The sequence below is a fragment of the Pomacea canaliculata genome, linkage group LG8, assembly GCF_003073045.1.
Source record: "Pomacea canaliculata isolate SZHN2017 linkage group LG8, ASM307304v1, whole genome shotgun sequence".
NCBI classification, from domain to species: Eukaryota; Metazoa; Mollusca; class Gastropoda; order Architaenioglossa; family Ampullariidae; genus Pomacea; species Pomacea canaliculata.
The window spans coordinates 792,468-814,381 of NC_037597.1; the positions used below are offsets into that span (position 1 = coordinate 792,468).

The 21,914-nt window shown below is 52.2% G+C and overlaps 1 protein-coding gene across 2 annotated transcripts; it reads right to left on the minus strand.

The window, feature by feature from the left end:
• Positions 1-772: 772 nt before the first annotated feature.
• Positions 773-17,030, minus strand: LOC112570866 (papilin-like). 2 transcript variants are annotated; one of them, XM_025249539.1, is made up of 6 exons: positions 15,912-16,672; positions 11,845-12,003; positions 7,873-7,966; positions 4,755-5,015; positions 4,200-4,436; positions 773-3,293 (listed from the first exon to the last, which is right to left on the minus strand). In XM_025249539.1, the coding sequence occupies exons 2-6, from the start codon at positions 11,926-11,928 to the stop codon at positions 3,259-3,261; spliced, it is 711 nt and encodes a 236-aa protein (XP_025105324.1). In that variant the 5' UTR covers positions 11,929-12,003; positions 15,912-16,672; the 3' UTR covers positions 773-3,258. The 2 variants fall into 2 exon arrangements, with proteins under 2 accessions (XP_025105324.1, XP_025105325.1); XM_025249540.1 differs by lacking the exon at positions 773-3,293 and adding an exon at positions 3,300-4,091 and having other exon boundaries at positions 15,912-17,030.
• Positions 17,031-21,914: the final 4,884 nt, after the last annotated feature.

Sequence of the window (21,914 nt, forward strand, 5' to 3'; positions counted from 1 at the left end):
TGCGTGTCCACAGTACCACGTGACTCGGGAGCGTTGCTCAGTGATCATTAAGCGAACAATAGGAGAGGGGAGGGTAGCACACCAGCGTCCAGTCACGTGCTGTTATCACAGAGCCCCGGATGTGACGTGTCAGGAAGATGGCGCTGTAGCGCACACTAGCCCAGTCTGTAGCATCGCCAGCAAAGCGCTGCGCGCGCATCATAATCTGCAGGGAGATAACTGCGGAAAAAGGAAACATCTCCACAGGTGCGGGCTTATCAGCCGCCATGTTGACGGAAGCTGTCAGCTCCACGGGGGGTGGGTGGGGGGCTGATGTAGCGGAAATTGTTTCTCAAGGTCAGCAGTCGTGCTTATCTCCCCTTTCTCTACTCTTCCTTCTCTCCCCTTGTCTTTCTCTCTCTCTCTGAGAGTTTCACTGAATACAGAGCTTGATACGTCACAACAGTAGCGTGTGCTCCTTGTTATCTCCCCTTGTGTAGAGTTGCGGCCCTTGAATAACCTGATGGACGCGGTGTGTGTGTGTGGTTCACTGTTGTGTGTGTGGTTCACTGTTGTGTGTGTGCGCGGGTGGATGTAGGCGGGTGGCTGTGGAGGAGGGGCAGGTAGAGGTAGACGTTTGCGGAGTGAAAGAGGTCCACTGGTCACGCAGTTCGGTCTTTTGTGTCACGTGTTCTGTGGAGGGTTTGTGCGCTCATGTCCTTTGTCTTGACACGTCTGTACGACTCGATGACAGTTGTTGCCAGCTGTCTGCACAGCCAACCATTGCACACAAACAGACAAACAACTCCAGGTCTTCTTTGCAAGAATGTTTTAACCTGCAGTCGCCATGGCAACAACGTGTGTAACCTCATTATTGAACACAATAAAGTATGAACAGTATGAACACCAACAAAGTATGAACAGTATGAACACCAACAAAGTCAGGGCTAACGAGGCTAATTCCACGTCAACGTCTCGTACTTACTGAAGCTTGGCCTGCCAGCTTATCATGGATCGTGCGTGTGTGTGTGTGTGTGTGTTTGTGCGTGTTTGTGTGTGTGTGTGTGTGTGTGCGCACGCCAACGTGTTCATAGGAGCTAATTGGAAATGTTTTCTGACAGCTGTGAGCAATGGTTACAGCAGATAAATAAAACAGGAAAGTTGAGAAACAAAAAGGAAATGAAGTGAGTTATGGCTGAAGAGTCCATTTGACCTGATGATACAGTGTGACGTCAACCCTGTAGTCAAGGTAACAGATTTATCTCTCTTGACTATGACCTTTTGTAATCATAACAATCATGAGCTTTCTGAACAGACTAGCAATCATGAAACATGTGAGCAGACTGACAGTCGTCAACAAGTCTGTGACGAAGTCTGTTGAACTGCTCCTCATATGTTAACATCAAGACCAAAAAAACACCGAAAGACAACGCACTAAATGAATTTAAAATTTAAATGTACAATTTAAGATTAGGCAGTAAAAAAGTTCGTTAGTGGGAAGGAAGAGGAAGCCAAGCACCGGACTGGTCGTGTGCCACGTGACACACTCGTGATGTTGACGCAGGCTGAGTAGTGTTCATGCACAGGGCGACAAATGTAGATAATTCTATATTTCTGTGTCTAGTCACGTGATTCCCTGTCCTGACACAGGGTGGTACAGAAATCCCTGGTGTCCGGTGGCTAATGGCTGACGGCAAAGGTGCTAACAACTGGTTTTGGATGACGTCAGCTGAGGACGTGAAGACCGAGAGGAGGATTGTTGGCGTGTCTGTATTGCCGCTAGACAACTACAATAAATAAAATAATTTGACTGGCAATAAGCAGCGAAGGACACACACATGGAGTGATCTGGCATCATCACAATACGGTTTGGAAACAGCTGCGCACGCATGCGCAAATACATGCTCTCACTCACCGAGACATGCCGAGGACACAGACATGCGCACTTCCTCTCATCTACACACGACATTGCCCTATATTGCAACACATCTTCCATCCAACCAACACCACAAAGTCGTGTGACCAGTGACTGTGGATAGCCGTTGTGACGTCACACGCTGCCACGTGTACACAAAGACAGGATTGGAGAAACATTGTAATGAGGGCAGACAACTTTGTCTGGCGTGTGAAACCGGAAATTCATAAAATCTGTGAAAATTTTAAAAGAGACAAAGGGAGAAGGAAAACAAAACAGTTCCTGTCTATCCACAATATAACGTGAATACTCGTACCTAGCCATTAGCTTCAGCGCCAGACATGCCGCTACGTCATCAGCTACACACATCTCGTCTAGTGCCAAACACGTCACGAGAAAGCCCGGGAAACCGGGACACCGTCATCACTTCTACATGTCTGGACTTGTTTTTGTGCCAGAAGTGACGTCATAAAAGGTGTCATCACACGCCTTGGTGTATTAACTCGCCGAGCAGTACTGGAAGTAGGTCCGATGACGTGTGTCTATGTCAACAACCGACAAAGTACCATCATGGCGACTTGACCTTCTCGCACTTTTGTCCATTGCTGACGTGTCCCAGTCGAGGTACATGTGCCCTGTCCGTTGTCAGCATTACAACGATAATCAACGCTGATTGGTCAAGCCACGTGGCCGGAAGTGTCCTGCAGCTGGCCAATGAGCGGCCGAGTCGGGTTGTGCGCCGGTGTCTGAGTACGTCACAACACTCGTAACAATTCCCATGTCCAGCCATGCCGGGTGTCCCGACTACACGTTCAGTCTGCAGCAGCTAGCAGCGCCACCTTGCCTAGGAAGCTAGCAGCGCCACCTTGCACAGGTAGCAAGTCTTTCAGTCATCTGTCTGTTGAGAACAATGGCGACAGTGGGCGTGGGATGACCAAGACCGCCAGGAAGTAATTGTCTCGGCGGGTCCAATGATTGTGTTTCCTGTGCGTCTTCAGAACGAACCATGGGCCTGGCATCAGCCCTCCACCCGAGCGGTCAGCAGGACTGACGTCACAGCACGCGGGGTGGTGTGGGTAGTGACGACACACACGGGGTGGACACAGACAACAAACTACAGTGTTCACTGCTAGACAGCGGGTACACTACACACCAATGTTCTGTGACTGTTGACAGCGGGTGGGTGAGGCCGACACCAGGAGGAGCCACCATCACCCAGTCAGTGACCACCGCTGGCGTCTGACGCCACACAAAATGAAGGAAACTGCTTCTGCTGGTGACGTCATGCGACTTCTGTGACGTCTGCATCAGGAGGAAGGATGGGGGAACAAGACTTCTGCTCATGTCCGCAGCCTGTGAACAGCTCACTGGTGACGGGAGCGCCTCCGGCTCGTGTTGTCTGCAAGAGTGAGAGAAAGAACAAATAATTACACCAGCGAAAGTCATAATGTCGCAGTCACGTGACAGTGCCTGCTAAGACTGTATTGTCACGTGGGTGTTGTACTCACATCACGTGACGTTTGTCTACCTCTTTCTACTGTGAAGGGGAAGCGAGCAGCCCACAGGTTACAGCGACGATCGGAGGGAGCGCGCAGGAGGGTCGGGTACCTGTGACACACCTGTCTCCAGTAGTCAGGTAGGACACGGGTACCGGACTCCGCAAAGCATAGCTGAAGGGCGGGTGGATGGGTTCGGCACCCACAAGGCTGACCCCGAGAGCTCTGTCATCTCACTCTCCAATGATTATAAGGTCACGTTACTACCTTGACCTTTTCTTTCAATCTGTTTACGGAATCTGTCAACCGCCGTTTCCTGTTGTCGTCAACAGGTCAGATGACATTTTGTTGTCGTCATCGGCTCAGGTCATGTTTTTCCCAGGTTCTTTCCTGTCATCTGATCAGCTGACGATGTTGCTTCAAAGCAAAATGTCGCCGGGACAACTGGCGCTTCCTGCTGTCATGGCTTTTCTTCCATTTCCGGCTGTCGTGATCTGGTCACGTGACTTCTCCCCCGTCACTAAACAGTTTGTTTTCAAAACCCACTTGTTAATGGCTGACCTGCTTCCTGGACTAACTTTGGCTCCTGTAAAGGTTTCTGTAAAGGTTGCTGTAAACAGCGGCGACAGTATTTGCGACAAGAGGAGGAGGCGAGCGGAAGTTACAAATAACGGACGATGCTCAGTCCCGAGGTGGCAGTCCTCTAACGTGTGGACAAGTGTGTCAGTGATACGCAATTCAGATGAAACATATGTAATAAAGCAATAAAGGCAGCAAGTTTTGAGAAGAGTACCACAACTGTCACTGACCTTTGACCCTGGTCAACTTCCTCTTGCTGGTGCAAACGTGTTTACATTGCTTTTTCGTTCTGAAGTTGTTGCCGGGCGTCTCGCAGCCATCGAACCTTTGGCACGAGGCCTTCGTGGGGTCGAAGTACCAACGTTTGTGAACCTTTCTGCACCCTGTCGCCACGTGAACCACCGGAAGTGAGCAGTCTGATGCCACCTTCTCTTCTGGCGTGACGTCTTGAGACTTAGTGGAGGGCTCTGTGTGACAAACACTCGGTCAGTCAGTCGTTCCGAGCAAATGTTTAAAGAGCGAGCTATGCACTTAGTCAACGACAGGGAGGAACCTATAAAGAGGCTGAACCGTTAGGAAACTCGTGCTATTTATTTATGCTATGTATTTATTGAAAACTGCTAAAACACAAAGTAGGTGCAGCCTGCCACTCGGCAGAACACGAGATGACACAAGCATCACTGGTCACAGCTCTGACGTTGACTAGGCTAACCGCGAGGCTAATAATACGTTTATTTATTAATTATTGTTTTATTTTTAATTTTTTTATTATTAATTACACTTACTGGGCAGAGCGCATGTCTTTTCGCAGCTTTTTCTCTTCTTGAAGTTGTTGCCTCCCTTTTCTCGACAGCCAGCGAACTCCTTGCAAGCACCGGTCGTGACGTCAAAAAACCAGCGCATGCGCAGAGTACGACATTTCTTGGCTTCCTCGGATACCGGAAGAAAGCAGAGCTGGGGTCGCGAGGCTTCTGATGACGTAGTTGTGGCGTCATCATTTTGGGCCGGGCCCAGAGTTTGGGAAGAGGGTTCATGGTGCAAGTCATCTGCAACAACAACAACAACAACGCCAACGCTTCACTGGTGTACTCCACTCACGGCAATGGGAGGCGCTGCCAGGCGGCGCTGCTTGCGAGCATCTGTCACAACAGCCACAGCATTTCACGCATTCACTTCATTCACAGCATCGCCGGGTGGCCGACCGTCTGTTTCTGACGTCACAGCAGCAGAACGACTCCGACATCCACGCAACATCCCGCGGTGGAGGGCCGCCACTTGCAGCTGCTTTCTTCTAAACCTTCCCGCCATCCTTCTCGCGGATTTTCCTCCCTCTTGTGTGATTTGTACTTTGTGTCACAACCGCTGTCTGACACGATATGAACAGGTCTGCACGCTTGGGTGGCGATGAAAGAGGAAAGGAACTATTTATAGCTCAGTTGGCGATGAAAGAGGAAAGGAACTATTTATAGCTCAGTTGGATTCACAGCTTGGACAAGTCCAGGATCTCCTACAGGAGAAAACTTTACTGCACAGGAGAAACAAGTGTCATCTCGTGGTTTGCCTTGTGTCTGAGGCGCCCACGTTCTGTGTGACGACGGTTACCTCGGAGGTAAAGCATGCGAGACACCAGGGGGCGCCGTGTTTGAGAGTCTGGCGTATGAGAAGGACGGGAGAAGAGTTGTCTCCTACTGTAGGAGCCGAGAGATATTTGTTTACGTAAGTACGACAACCACAGGCTCGTCCTGACGCCGACTGCTTCTCGCTCACGTAGCACGTGACGCACGTGTCGGCAATGAATGGTTCATTAGTGAGTGTAGTGTGGCCCTGCTGTGTGACTTGTGTCCACGTGACCTCCAGCTCTCATTTCCCTGCTGTCTCCAGCTTCAGAGCTCTACCGGGTGGTTACCGGGTTGGTGAGATAGAGAAAGTACCACCGGCCACCGTTGAAACGTTTAATCGGAGATACACAGACAAGGACACCGACCTACAGATGACAAATAGTTTTATTTCTCCTTCTCTCTCATCTACAGAAACATCTTCGAGCGGGGACTTGAAACAGTTGGACTCCATCTTGGCTTCAGCCATCGCCATCTCCACATACGGTAATGCCACGCAAAAACAGGGGAGTGACAGATGGTGTGACGTACTGACAGATGGTGTGACGTACTGACAGATGGTGTGACCTACTGACAGATGGTGTGACCTGCTCTCTGTGGAGTGACAGATGGTGTGACCTACTCTTCTGACATCCACACACTGCCTCCTTCCTCCACCAACCCTCAGAATAATGTCAAGGCCACATGTCGTCACGACCTCCTACAGCAGACGACAGTCAGCCTCAAGATGGCAGGTGGCGGAGTCAGACAACGTGGACTGTCAGCTGTGTTTTTTTATTTTTATTTTGTTGTCAAACTCTGAGCGACGATCATTTGGGTTCCCAGGTCTGTTCATCTGTTGCCTCATCAGCCATCGTTTCGTCTTTGCCAGCGGTCTACCCCGCCATCCCCACCCCGCCCCTCCCGAGGGCTGAGCCAGTTGTGTGAGTGGGGGGAGATGTAGGATCTTGCCTCAGATCTTCACAGCTTTACTCCACTTACAGCGCCACCTGTCGGTGGAGGTCTGAGGGGAGGGGACGGGGGGCCATGTTCTTGCTTTCCCTCCCTCGCTTCACTTTTCGCTTTTATTTTTAAAATTTTCCGGATGGCACTTGCGATCAGAATGCTCTGCTTTCCCTGACGCACAACACCTTTGGAAGTAAGGCACTGACAGCGGCACTGACAGCACTGACAGCGGCACTAAACTGTCAGTTAAAGAAGACTTTACAGCCGCCAGGTGGCGCTAAGACTGTTTCTTGAGAAACTAATTGACAGTAGTCCACGTAGTAAAGACAAAGCCCTGCCTGGGTAGTCAAACGTTAGTCGCGGGGAAGCTGTGAGTCAAGTGTCGTGAGAAACGCGAGGCCGTGTACCGGAAGTGACGTGTATAATGGACTTCAAGCGCAGGCGCGAGACACCAGCTATGTCCGCACACCGCAAAATATTCTTTAAAATCATGCAAGAAAATGGCGTCTGTCTGCAGAGCGCGCCACCTGTTGGTGAGCGAGTGCTGGCGAGAGTTGACGAGAGAAAAAAGACCGGTTTGCTGCCCAACAGACAACCCTCTGTTCTCGCCTGAACCTGCCGAGGCAACAGAGGCCCGGATGTGGCGACAAACGGTCTGAGAGCACAGGAATGTTGCAGGGGGAGTGGTTAGGTGGGCAAGTGTCCGTCACGTTGAGGGCGCCTGGCAGGTAGCATCCACAGGTTACAGGAGGAGAAATGGAACAATGGAAGTAGTCTCCCCTTACTGACACTCTCTCAGAGTCCGTGACGCACACGTGCATGATGTGTAAACAAACTGACAAACAGGTTTGCAGCAAGACAAGTGCATTAACATTTCTAATAAACGTTACGTGTTGCTGAAAGCGGCGTTTGGATTGGATCTCTAGGACAACGAGTACAACAGTCAGTACAACAGTCAGTACAACGAGTACAACAGTCAGTACAACAATGAGTACAACGAGTACAACAATGAGTACAACGAGTACAACAGTCAGTACAACAATGAGTACAACGAGTACAACAATGAGTACAACGAGTACAACAGTCAGTACAACGAGTACAACCTTGGTGCACACCAAGTGGGGGAACGTGTGTGCAGGTGATGGAGGTTTCTGTCTGCACGCTGCTGTGTGTTGGTGGCGCGTGCTAAACACCTGTTCCTACCTTGGTCAGCCATGCAGCCGGTGACCTCTCTAAGTACACGTGTACTCATTGGTCACAGCCAGTGACCTCTCTAAGTACACGTGTACTCATTACAAAAGTTGTGGAGTTCGGGGTGGGGGCGAGTTGTGGGGCTTCTCACCTCGACACATGGCCCGAGGTCGGCAGTGGTCCTCCAGGTGACAGTTCTTGGGTGTGTCCACCACGCAGGTCGTCTTGCCGAAGCAGCGGACATTCTGTGGACAGAGCAGAGCAGCCAGACGACTGAGTACTCACTGAGTACATGGTTAATTATGATACACGTCAGCAAGTAATTATAGTAATTAACTGTTTTCTTGCTGTACTACATACTCCATAAATATGGTGTGATCACAAGGAACTGATTTCACTGGCTACAGCGACTTTTTGTTTATTCCATTTTCCACAGAAACATTTTTCGTGTTGTTTCATCTTTCCCCGAACATGCGCAGTGGCACCAGTGTTCGGGAATTATCGCTGTATCAGTTAGTTTACATACTCGATGGTAATTTAGCCAGTCGCTATCCTGCCTGACTTCAGGAAATTAAACCACTGGGTTAGCTACCGATATCCACTAACCACTGGGTAAGCTACCGATATCCACTACCCACTGGGATAAGCTACCGATATCCACTACCCACTGGGTAAGCTACCGATATCCACTACCCACTGGGTAAGCTACCGATATCCACTACCCACTGGTGGATAAGCGTTGGACTGAGACCTTACCGGAGACCTTGCTAACCGACCTTCTCCTCCTTCATGTCGGAGGTGACTGACCACGAGACCGTCCATGAGGCCGCCCTGTCCTGAAGGCTGCTACCCACCAGACCACGTGGCCCTGACTACAGCCTCTCGACTTTGTATCCTCGTAATCACCACGAGGACTGTGGAGGACTGTGGAGGACTGGGGAGGACTGGGGAGGACTGTGAAGGACTGTCGAGGACTGTGGAGGACTGGGGAGGACTGTGTGGAGCGACTGGGGCCCACACGCCGCTGGGTGGTATCAGTGGGTGCCGTACACCCGATTACCCGCTTTTCTGCGCACCTCTTGCATAATAAACGGAGGGAATCTGCGAAATATTAAGCCTCACGGATGGTTTACCTGTGACCAGCGTATCTCGCAGTCCTCGAGATTAAGGACGTGGCCTGCAGCCCCGCAAGTGTGCGCATGCGTGGAGTCACTGGGTGCGTGTGTACTATCGACAGCCCGCTTATTACTTACCTCAGCAGATTAGATATTGTGGGGTGGATTTAGGGGCTGTAGCCAGGCTCTGGTAGAGCGAGTGCACGGTGGGGGGACGGCCAGAATTCTGGATGTTTCCAGAACTTAAACGCTGATAAAGCTATTAGAGGCAGGAGGTACCCACTGGGGGATCGACTAAACGGCCGAGGCACATGACTGTCATGGCGGCAACTGCGGCACACCCCACCTTAGACATCAGTGAAGATTGTTTAAAAGTTGTAATGTCAACTGAGGTGTTGGGGGAGAGGGGTTGGCATGGAGGAACGATGCTTCACAGCCCAGCTGTTACAAGGGTCAACCAGCAGACAGACAGAGAGAGAAAAAAACAAACGAACCCGGAAACCCCTGTGCACCTCAACGCGATTTGTCAACCCAGGGTATCCTGTCCTGGTGGTGTTGGCGACAAGGATGACGTCATCAGTGCTAGCAGCCAACCACCGGCGGCCCGCGTGTGACATAGGTGTGAAGTGTCCAGAGTGGCGTCAGTCAGGTAGATAACTCTAGCAACAACAGCGACGATGTGTGACGAGGGCGTTGCATTGAGGCTACAACACAGCCACCAAAATAAAATGTCTTTCGTTGAAGGAAATGGATTCTCTGCCCTTGACGTAAGCACTGAAGTGAAGAGACAAAAACAAACAAATGAGGGGCAGTGGTGGGACGTGGGCGGGGAGGCAGTTAATGAGATGATCTCGGGGGGAAGTGGGGCCTAGTGCCGACGGAGGGAGCGGACACGCTACTGGAGACGTGACGGTGCTAACAGCGCCCCCGTGCGGATACGTGTTTACCGGTCTCTCACGAGCAGCGGCTATTTATAGCCGAGCCTGCTGCACGCGCCCTCTGTCGGCAGTACAATGGCAGGCAGCGTCACGGCTCCAGTTCCAGGCTTGTTTACCCGCCACCGCTACCCCCCGCATGATGGGGAGACAAGCGCCCTACCACCAACAGGGTTGTTGACCTTTGAACACAACAACCACAAGAACAACCACACAAACACGTCATGGTTGGTTCGCGCATGCGCGCTGCTTGGTTAGCCTTATCGACGACATCCTCCACCCTTGTGCCTACTGCATGTCCTCCCTCTGGTCACGTGTGAGTGACTGTCAGAGCGTACGTGTGTGTGTACACGTGTGTGTGTGTCCACATTCATGTGCTACACAGGGAGGAGAGAGAGACTGAGTGGCGAGGACGAGCACGTGCGGGAGGCGAGAACAGCTGTCGCCTTCGCCATCTTGTTTCCTCACTCGCTGACGTCATCAACACACTCACCGTTCCCTGCATACATCACCAAACACAGCAATAATAACGACAACAACAGCAACAACGACATAACACAAGGAGCAACAGCCAGATGAAGCTCCTCGCCATGTTGTAATGAAGCGCCATCTTGTAATGTAGCGCCATGTTGTAACGTAGCGCCATCTTGTAACGTAGCGCCATCTTGTAACACGTGTTCGTCCTCCATTCACTTGTTTCTCGCGTTATAAAGAAAACCTCATCTTTACTTCCTCCTCCACTCCCCTAGCCCTTCCCCCCTACCCCCAGTGTGGCTGTGACTGTGACGTCCACTTTGTAAGTAACGGCTGATGTTGTTTATTTACCAACAAACACCGCCATTGCTGCAAGCTGGTCTGTGGCAGATGACTTGACATTTGTGGTGACTGAAGACGTTTAGACAGGTCTCACCACCTGTCGTTGTGAACAGTCTACCTGTACGCCAGGTGTAGGTGTTCCCTGACATCGCACCTTCAACATCCGGGTACCTGCAGCAGGTTGGCTTTGCGCTGTGGTGGTGCGCAGGGTGCGCAGGGTCTCGTGGTGGGCGGTGTGGTGCAGGAAGACGACGACTGAAAGTACAGCAGACGATTGTAGAGGTGAACTAGATGATAACAGTAGGTGATAACGCTGATGATAGGTCTATACGGTCATCAGACGATAGCAGACGATAACTGACGATAACTGACGATATGAGGTTGTTTCGCGGCTCCTCGTGATGCTGGAGCTCTCTGTTTCCGACACAAAACCGCTGACGTCGCAGGTTGTTATCGATGTCAACCCGAGCGTTTCCGGTTGAAACCTTTTCTCCTTCTCTCCTTTCGTCATCAACCTCTTGGGGAAGGGGGGGGGGCAAGGGGGGGGGGCGGAACTGTTGGTCACGTGGTCGGAAGGATGACGATACCAAAGATGGCAGGCGTGTGGATGGCATGGAGGTGAGTCGGAGGGAGATGCTGCTGCTGAGTGCACGTGACTCCGCCCTAACCTGCCAGTGCACGAAGGTCAGAAACATTCATTACGCGCGCGGAGGAAGAAAGGACGACAGTACGGGTGGATAGTGCGGAAAGTGCACAGAACATGTTTACCTCGCCATCACTTGGTGCAGGATGGGGGAAGGTGCCAGGGACACTGTCTGATTGGACCTCAATGGTGATTAGCGGTAATTAGCCAAAGGACGTTGGTGTCTGCTGCATGTCACGTGACACTGTGTCTGCCTGGCGACGGCTGCAGGAGGAGCGGACATGTTGTAGCCGCGGTTTACTCACGTGACTTGAGAAGCAGAAGTGAAATGTGATGTGCATGTGTCGCATTCATTCTGAGGACAACATTTACTCACAACCCGCATTAACGGACTTGCTGAGGGTGGTGCAGGTGGTGCAGGTGGCGCTGGTGGCGCTGGTGGCGCTGGCGATGCTGGATGCCATGTGCTCGAGACACGAGATGCTGAGGAGCTGTTTACGGACGGTGATGACGGGGACGAACGTTGAGTCGCAGAGCTCAGCATTTGCCTCCCACTGCCTCAGACGCTGTTAAAACGGAAGTTGAGCAGCTAAAGTATGGTCACGTGTTCTCACCTCACAGGGGTTGTAGCAGACGCAGACGTAGTTGCCCTCGACATCCGTCAGGTACCCGTGTGGACACCTCAGGTCGCACCTCATCCGCAGGTAGGGCCACAGCTCCTTGGAGAATGGCGAGCGCAGGAAGGGAGAGGCCTGGCTCTCCTCCGTAAACACCTGTAATCAGCAAGTGATGAGTGTTGGTAGTGGTTGCTTAGCAACCTGTCAGCAGCAAAGGTCATATCATCAGGGAGTGAAGGAAGGAAGAAAGGAAAAGAGCGGAGGAAGAAACGATCAAGAGAATTGTCCGGGCTTTAGTTACCGAGCACTCCATCCTGTCTTCCGTTCAGAGACTCATGAAGCCAACCAACCATCCACCCAGCCGCTCATATAGCCAATATTCACCCGTATGTCTCAGCATCCACCCGTATATCATGCATTCAGTATTCATCCACGTGACATTTATTTAGTGCTGCCTTCTTTACGTCCAGCGACACACCACGTAGAGCGACTTGCTTTTCGGGTGGTGTGATGGGTATGACAGAAGGAACGACAGATGAAAGTAAGGAAGAGGACAAGGGAGCCTGCATGTCTGTGAGGAGGAGAGAGTCGGGTATGAGCCCTCGTGTCCGCCACCTCAGTCCAGCATCCTACGGTGGGTCGCCGAGACTTGATTGTGTCCAGCGACCATTTCTTTGTGTCTCGCGAGAATAACGAGACTTCGAGGGACTGCGACAGGTCGTAGAACAGAGTGGAGAACATTCCAGAAGACCAGCCACAGACAACCGCGGCCTGTGGCAAGGGGACGTCATCAGACGCTACAGCGAGGGAGACAACCGGGGCAAAGGGCAAACACAGGCCGGCCATGTTTCCACGGAGAAAGTTCCAGTATTTCTATGGCGTGTGTGACGACGATGTCAGTGGGTCTATGTATGTATGTGGATGTGGATGGGGAGGGAGGTAGCAGGGAGGGTGCAGTCAGGACTGCAGCAGCAGACGACGACTGCCGCGAGGCCGTGGAATGAATGGTAAGACAACACACGGCAACACATTCCTTCCTTTGTGTGGCGCGGTGCTGCTGGTGGTGTGTGTTAGTGTTGGCGATGTTGTGGTCTGGCACCAGCCTTCCAGAGGGTGGCGGTGGTGGTGGTGGTGGCGGCGGTGGTGGCGGTGGTGTCGTTGTCGACAGTGTACGCAGCATGCAGCACGATGCTGCAGCATGAAGTAAGCATCCAAATGCATCATCAGCCACAGGTCAGGGGTCGAGGCGCAGCTTGCTGCATGAATGAAGTCAGCAGGTGATGGCGGCCTCTCTTACGTGGGTCACGTGACCAAACAAAGCAGCCCATCCCCATCCCCACTCTTCCTACTTCAACCTCCCGGCGCCTGTCTTCCTCTCGACTGTCTGCCTGCGGTAGTTGTTGTTGTTGTTAATGAATCTCACACAACCGCCGGCCATCAGAGCGACGACCAGGGGGTATGGGGGGGGGGGCGGCTGCCTTCAAAGGGAAGGTGGTTGACAGTTTTATTGTGAGTCCAAACAGTTCACACAACCAGCGGCGTTAGTGAAGGTCTGTGTGTGCTCGCGTGTTGTCCATTGTCACCAGGTGTCGTGGTCACGTGGCCTGTGTTTTGGGTTTTTACCGGCCGCACATAGCTTACAGTTGTGACACCGGCCGCCAACACACAACTCTATCGTCTACCCCCTCCCCTCAAACACGTGGTCCTCGGTCAACATACAAACAGTAAACATCGCGGCCAGGGGAGTCGGGGACCGTATCCTTGGATGAGATGATAACAGGAGCAGATAGTAAACGGTCCCTCCCCTTGTCGGAAATTGCCCTCCCCAAATACGTGATACCCCAGAGGTCCCCATCGTGATACCCCAGAGGTCCCCATCGTGATCTCCTCCCATCCTGCTTCCTCACTCCGCTACCTGGCCAGGTGCCTGTACTGACGTCACGCCTGCAGTGGTCAGACTCTGCCCTAACCTATGCGTCAGTGGGGATCCCTGCTGCCCAGAGGTCGCCCCAGGTCACAGTAACACTGAGTGCGTGCTGACCTGACCTCTGACAGCCCTGGCACGCACATTCCTTCATGATGGATGCAACCTGGCTACGCGTCTTGTCAACCACGGACACCCGAGCTTTGCCGGGGGAAACTGGTTTTGAGGACTTGAGGAGCGAAGTACACGTGACACAGCGTTGTCAAGGGTTACACAGCAAGATGACCTCGACTCTCAGTCCAACGATAAGACTAGTTTCAGAATGTAGCCACAGAGCTAGATAACATCGTTATGGGTTATGGGTCACACGACTGATGTCACTCACGCAACTATGGTAGCACTATGCAAGGCCGCACTGGCCTAGCTGACCTCTGACCCTGGGTTTTGTTTGAGGATTGGGATGAGTGTTGTTGGTCAGTCAGTGGACACGTGGAGCGAACACAGTTGTTGCTGATGTCACCTGTAGCCTGCTACTCACAGGTAACCGACATGAGTTGCTTTCATTCTGTTACTGGACTGGCGCAGCGGCCTGCTAGCATCTGAAGGCTCGTGTATAGGGCTGAAGCTGAGTGAGTGCAGCTCACGACATGAAGTGAAAATGCCAACAAACCATTAAATGAACAAGAGACAAAGCAGCTCGGTCACGTGATAAGGGGGAGGCCTGTGGGTGGGGGAGAGAGAGATTGTCTGCTACTCGCCCTCCGTCCCTCCCTGCAACTCCGGAAGAGGAAAGAGCGCGAGACGGGAGGAGCTGTCAGCAAGGGGCCCGCGGGGCACCAGGGCTAAATTTAGACTACGCACGCGCCGCAACGGGGAATGATGGGAACGTGGCCACAGAACGTAGTGGAAGATAGGGGGTGGGGCAGGGCGAGGAATTGTGGAGGGTCGGCAGAAGGGCGTGTGGTCACAGGGGAGGGAGGCTGGGTGGGCGAGGCAGTGGCTGCAGAAGATGAGTGTCGCTGAGTAATGAGTCGTTGTAACGATTAGTAACACGTCACGGGGCTGGGGTTGGGGTGTGGGGCTGATGACGCAGCGGCGCACGAGAACCTGCGGCTGGAGAGCGAGGTCTGACATCTCTCGAGGCTCGGAGAACTAAACCAATGTTTTCGTCGACACACTGGCGACGACCGGTGTCACGGGGTCACTTAGATAATGACCTCACAGTATTACCTAGATATGCCTTCTCGTGGTGACGTAAGTGTAGTGTAGAGTATGGTGTCATGATGGTGACGTAGTAGGTGTAGACACTGGTGTGGTCATGGTGACGTATGTGTAGTGTAGACACTGGTGTGATGACGACACGTAGTCAAGAGGCAGAAAAGTCGAGCATCTATCGACGAGCAGTTTGACGAGCCTTCATGGTACCCCTCATCCCCGCGAGCTGAAGGCCAACCTCCACAATGTCATCTCCCTCGTAAACAGACGACTTCCGCTCACTTCCTGTTGGTAAGAAAATGTCCTGTCTTCCGGTCACGTGTCCGCGGTGTCACGCAGGGTCACACCTCGAGCAGACGGCGACTTCTCGTCACCGAATCAAAAAGCGTCCAGCGGCTGATGCTAGAACTTCAGCGTTTGCGGGTTAGTAGTGAGGGGAATGGGGAATGGGGAATGGCACAATCCACTCGTCAGTCTAGGAGACGATCGAGAACATCGGCGACCTCACGTGACTTTGAGAGACAGAGACATGAGGTTGGTGGGCAGGTTGAAAGTTGAAGAGTAGATGACAGTGTGTACGTGTGTGTGAGAGAGAAGAATGAGAGAGCAAGCGCGTGAGTGTCATTATCCTACTTCTTACTCCAACCTCGCAGTTCATTGTCACGGTGTGTTTCCCTGTCCGACGGACAAGAGGACAAGAGGACAAGAGGACAAGAGGACAAGAGGACAAGACAGGGCTCACATCGGAGATTTGCATGCTTCACTGAACACGACAAAAACATTATTATCCTCTTTGAGGACACTTCGCACGCCACACTGAGAGTGAGGAAGTGGACAAAGAACAGGTGAACACACACACACCACCACCACCACCACCACCACCACCACCACCGCTATAGAGAGTAGGAAGGTTGCAACTACTCACCAGAAGTAGCAGAAGACCAAACGTCGGCAGCCAAGATTTGAAGCTACTCGGGTCGCCATGGCAACAGGATATAGTTCCCAACAGAAGCACCAAGTCTTGTAGAACAACACAGCTGTGCTGGCTGCGGCAGTCAAGTGGATGTGAACAGTCGTCAGCAGACTATCTCCAACTTCTCCTTCACCAGGCCAGGTGACGTCTGTTGTCAGTACCCGGGTGACAACGTTTACAGTTTACTTACCACGGGTAGCGCCCACACGCGGGGTCAGCAGGCTAGTGGGTGTGAGACAAGCACCACTCACAGTGTCTAGAATCCACACTGGCTGTGACACAGCAAGACCTCGGTGTACGACCAGCAGCACTCGGTGTCTTGGAGTAGAGCTGGCGCCACCTTTGACCCACAGCACAGTGACCAGTGACCTCAGTGGCCGGGGAGGTGGGTGGTACGGCGGCACCGCAACTTGCAGATGGAGAGCCCGTGTGATGTCACAAGCTGCCGGACCGCGAGATGGACCGCACACACGTCACACACTGAATGAGCAGGCGGCACGCGCACTTGACGGGCCAGTAGTAACGTGCAGCGTTAGACACGACGTCAGACAGCGTCAGACACTCGCTCTCTCCACGCTCGTCAGCTTCTGCCTCCAGCCGCCGCCTGGCGGAGCGAATTTATACCGCTTCCTCATTACATCTTTGTTTTGCAGCCAAGCGATGGCACTATCAGGGGTGGGAGGGTGTGTGGGTGGGGGGAGATGGGCGGAAGGCAGTGAGGCGGGTGGTGGGGCCTGTGGGGCCGGTGGGGAGTGGCTGGTGACAAAGGTATGCGAGAATTCCAAGCATTTCACTTCACACGTCGCCTGTTTACGCGCCGACGCACGCGGCCCCCATTCACACAACAGCCGTTGCCCTTTTTTGGAACCTGGGGCTGACGTCACTCTCGCCAGTACTTTTGATTGGTCCAAATACTTTGTTTCCCACGGTAGGCGTGGCAGAGGGAAAGCTGTTCTCGCTTTGGATTGGACGACACGCGCGTAGCCATGAAGGTAATTAGCAAACTAATTGGCGTCGCTGCGGACTCAATCGCGAAAGATCTGGGTTAGCAAGGGAGGCAAGTGTGTTGCCCTATCTCCCTCCCTCCCTCCCTTACTTGAGCAGTGTAGTAACCTGTTATCAACAACATTCATCACATTCCCAGCCATTTGCTATCGTCTCCACAATGTTCGCCGTCAAGCGGTCGTTGCACACAAGTCGACCTTTGACACCGCCGGCACGTGACTGCTTGGTCAGCGCAGCAGTGAATGACTTAACCCTGGTGTTAACCTGACTTAACTCTGGTGTACACGTGTGATTGACACAATCACTGGGCAGTGCGGGTACCAACACATCACACGCCACACATCACATCTCACATGGCAAAAGGTGACACACAAACAAACAAAGTTCTGTGAGTGAGATGATGACGTGGCCGTCAGTGGACCCCCACAACCACCTGTTGCTGTTACCTCCGGATTCCTTCTGCGCCGCCTGCCTTCCGACCCTGTCACGTGACACAGGGGGGTGAGCCCTCTGGTGGCCAGCGTCTGGACCCACTACAAAGGCCTGTAACTCCAGCCTACAATATGAACTCAGTACACGTGCAATGGGGTCATCTTGCATCTTCATCTGCGACACCAGCATGACGTCACACTGAGGGCTGATAGTAACTGCGGGGCTCGGCGGGTGGGTGGATCGTCATCACTGATTGCTTGGCTGGTACACCGTCAACTGAGGGGTAGCCTCGTGGAGGTAAGGGTAGTAGGCTCGTGGTGGTGTATAAAAGGGTAGCAGGCTAGTGGTGTTAGACACCAGGGGATAGGCTACTGGTGGTGTACACCAGGTGATAAGATAGTGGTGTTATACCTTGAGGGTAGCAGGCTAGTGGTGTACACCAGGTGATAGCATACTAGTGGTGGTATTTCTGCACTACAGGAAGGAGTCAAGAATGTTAGTCCGCTGTAAGCCAAGAGATCAGAAGGGGGTGGGGGGGGCAGCAGGTGAGAGTGTGGGGGTAGGGGTGCCTGAAGTGCGCCTATCGGCGGCGAGCGATACAGGAAGAAAGGGTTACAGGGAGATAATCCTATCAGTCGTGCGGACAGAAGAGCGCGCTGTCGCGTTGCCAGGAGTAGAAAAGGTCACCACACTGGGCCCGGTGAGCCACCTCCTTCACGTAACTGTACACCGCCATCAGTCGTCGGCCCACATTCCGCACGGTCCAAACATGGCCAGGTATGTGGAGGTGGCCACTGTACACAGATGGGGGGTGGGGTGGGGAGTGGGAGGTGGCCACTGTACAGAGATGGGGGTGGGGTGAGGTATATGGGAGGTGGGCTGCAGTCAGTCACGACCCAGACGACATGGCCAGCTGCAAACAGCTCCACTGGAGGGGCTTGGGGGAGGAGGTATGGTAAGGGATGTGTGGGGAGAGGACAACGACAAGAACAATGATGACACCATACTGTCACACGTGATCAGGTCTGAATGTCTGTCACTGTCAGTGTAAGACACAAACACACACATAAATACACACACACACACACACACATAAATACAGACACATAAATACACACAGACACACACAAACACACACACAGAGACACACACACACAGACACACAGATGGTGATATATGTGTGTGTCTGTGTGTTTGCCTGTGTGTGTCTGTATGTCTGTGTCTGTGTGTGAGTGTATCTGTCTGTGTGCCTGTGTGTGTGTCTGTGTGTGTTTGTGTGTGTGTGTCTGTCTGTGTGCCTGTCTGTGTGTCTGTGTGTCATGCAATGCCAGTTTTTGCGAGTGAGTTTGCACCTTTACCTCTGCGATGTGTGACTGTCTTCATCTTTATTCTTTGTTTCCTGATTCGTCGTTGTGTCTGTTATTGTCTTGTATTACTTGTCTGCAGACTTGTTTCTCCTTCCGTCCTTCGTGTTGTGTCCGTGTCTCCTTCTTGCCTTGAGCTCTAAACTGCTTGCTCCTTCGTCAGGGGGATTATTGGCCATATTAATCACACTTTGTTAGTCTTGTTACCTGTCTCACCTTTCATCACAAGATTGAAATCCGTGCATTGCGTCAGTCTCGTCCTTATGGTCGTCGTCTTCATTATCGTCGTGTTCCTCCACAGACGGCCCTGCCAACAGAAACTCTGATGGAGTTAGTGGTTCAGTGGAGCATCCATTGTCCGTCAGCCACAGGACAATCACGTGACATGTCACATTCACATTTGTGTGTTGTCCTGTCACTACAGTGCACTGAGCTCACTACCCACCGGGCTCTGTGTCTGTCTGTCATTCCTGTCTCAGTGTGTGGCGAGTGCTGGCAGGCGTGTAGGGATGACCACATCATCAGCTCACATCCATCCACTTGTACAGGTGAACACACATTTCTTTACAACAGACATTTGTTTGAAAAGGAGTTGTAAGTTTATTGTACACGTGACAAGCGATGTCTACATCACATGATGCCCTCTCACATGCTGTACCCTCCCTGCCTGGTGCTTGCTGCTTGGTCTCTACACTTTGTACCTACAAACCTGCGAGCACAGGAATGAGACGGTGATATATACATCTCTCTCTCAAATAAGTATATAAATATGACAAATGACAAATCTTTATTTACGAGGTAACAGAATAAGCAAAAGTTAAGTTTTTTGTTCATCCAAGTGGACGAAACTGAAACTAGAGAGAGAGAGAAAGAAGGGGAAAGTGGAAGTTATTTTGGGCGCATTTCCCCCGAAAGTTTGCTGCTGTTTGCGGAGATATAAAGTTGTGAACAGGATATGTCGAGTTTGGCGGGGCCAGCATCGCCGTTTGGGGCCTGCAGTTATATTCTTCCTGCTTCTGTTTCCGGCGGGTTATCTCTGTGAACATCTGTGATGACGAGGCTGTGGGTGAGGGTGGACTGCGGGCTACAGTTCAGGGTAAAGCGTGCTTTCCCCACTTCTGCTTTTTCCCCGCCCCCCCGCCCCCGCCCCCTCACCCTAACTCCACCCCATAAAACTCTTCCCCATCTTTTCCTTGGGTACAAAAACACTCGCAGCTCGCATGTCATGTCTTTGGCAATAAAATAACATGGACGAGTTGTCGAGTTTGATTCCTTGCAGCATGGGTCTGTGGCTGTGACACCAGCAACACCAACAACACCAGCAGGTTGTCACTGGGTGTATAGTGTATAGTGTGTAGTGTATAGTGTATAGTGTCTAGTGTCTAGTGAATGTTATGATTGGTGTATGGTGTATAGTGTAAAGTGTATACTCAGTGTTATGAGTGGGTGTATAGTGTATAGTGTCTAGTGTCTAGTGTCTGGTGTATAGTGAATGTTATGATTGGTGTATGGTGTATAGTCAATGTTAGTGTTTGATGTATAGTGTATAGTCAGGAGGTACAGTATCGTAATAGCAAGCTGCTGGTCAAGCCACAAAGTCTCTCAATGTCAACTGAAAGGAGTCCGCAGTAGACGAGAAAATTTCGATTTAACGGTTGTAACCTTTAGAAAAATATTGTTTTCGTTTTCCGCGGCCCTCGCCTAATGTCGGAGTAAATGCGTCCCCCTCCCCCCACCAGTGCATTTCACTCAAAATGAACAGCTTTTATCTGATTGTGGGGGTGGAGCGAGGAATTTTGCCGATGTTCGTCACCGGAAGTTGCGGAGCAAAAGCACGTGCGCCAGCTTCCGCCTGTAGTCGGGAAAGTGAGGAACATTCAGGTCGCCATACATCATTGCATCGGAATTCATCGTCTCCGCCGCATCCACCGCTCGCCTACACACGTTCGCACGCGACCCGCCACACGCGCCATGTACAGCAACGCCGCCAACAACGACACCCACAACGGCTTGTGGGGGGATTGCCCACAATTACTTCTCAAGGAGGCGGAACTGAATTCAATGGGCGGAACCGGCTTGTGACTGCTAAAAATAGAAAGTCAAACAAGGGGCCTGATTGGTGAGATGAGGGGCGGGCCGGAGGGCAGTAATGTAAGACAGGCGGCACACCTGGCATCAGGCACCTGTGACCATCTTCCATCGCCCTGCTGCTTGTGTTTGATCACTTCTTCACACCTGCCTCTCACCTGTCTCACACACTAAGAAGCGTATCTGTAGGTACGTAGGTCGTATGCTTGCTTAACGGGTGGATGTTGGAAGGGTGCGAGTGACCCCCGCGGTCTACAGGGTGAGCAGGAGAGTGATGGCGCAGTGAGGTGACCATGGTAACCCCAGGCTTCTGTCAGCAGCCCGGTGTGGCACGCACCTCGCCTCTTCCGCCGCCGTCAGCACATCAAAGACAGGTGGCCTGAGGTGGTATCTGCGGGCCACGTTACCCTGGACAGGTAGCGCCGCCTGAGGAAGATGCGAGATGTACATACAACCTTTCAGTACTTTCCTCCCAGAACCAAGATTCCTGACTTACCTGTTGTGAGGGTGAGGCAGAGACCAGCATCACGTGTCCTAGGTCACAGAGGTCAGCTGATTAACCTGATGCCTCTCTCAGGTGCTGTTGTAGAGATTGAGAGACATATCTGATGGTTTCCTGTGTACATCAGGTACAGTCAAATCTCCTTACTATGCCACCTACCGGGACCGAGCAAAAGTGGCATAGTAGCGAGAGTGGCATAGTAGAGAGGGTTCGTACAAACGGCTTTATTTGCTCAAGTTACCCGTCAGTCCAAAGCAGGGGTGGGCAATTAATTTTCCCAAGGGGCCGCATGAGAAAATGGGATGGTTTTAGAGGGCCGGACTAATATAGTTAACTCAGTTTTACCCAATACTGTATGTATAGTATATATATTGGCGGGCGGGCCGGTCAGAGACAGGAGGCCTTTGCCCAGGTCTGGTCCAAAGCTCTCAAGAATTGTCGGCTTCGCTAGCTGTCTCCTCTCATTCTCCCCCTCACCTCTTCATCCTCCACCCCTCCCAACCACATCCGCGCACCTGCATCCTGTCGCTAGTCGACCCCCTCACACCTTCCCTCTGTCACGTG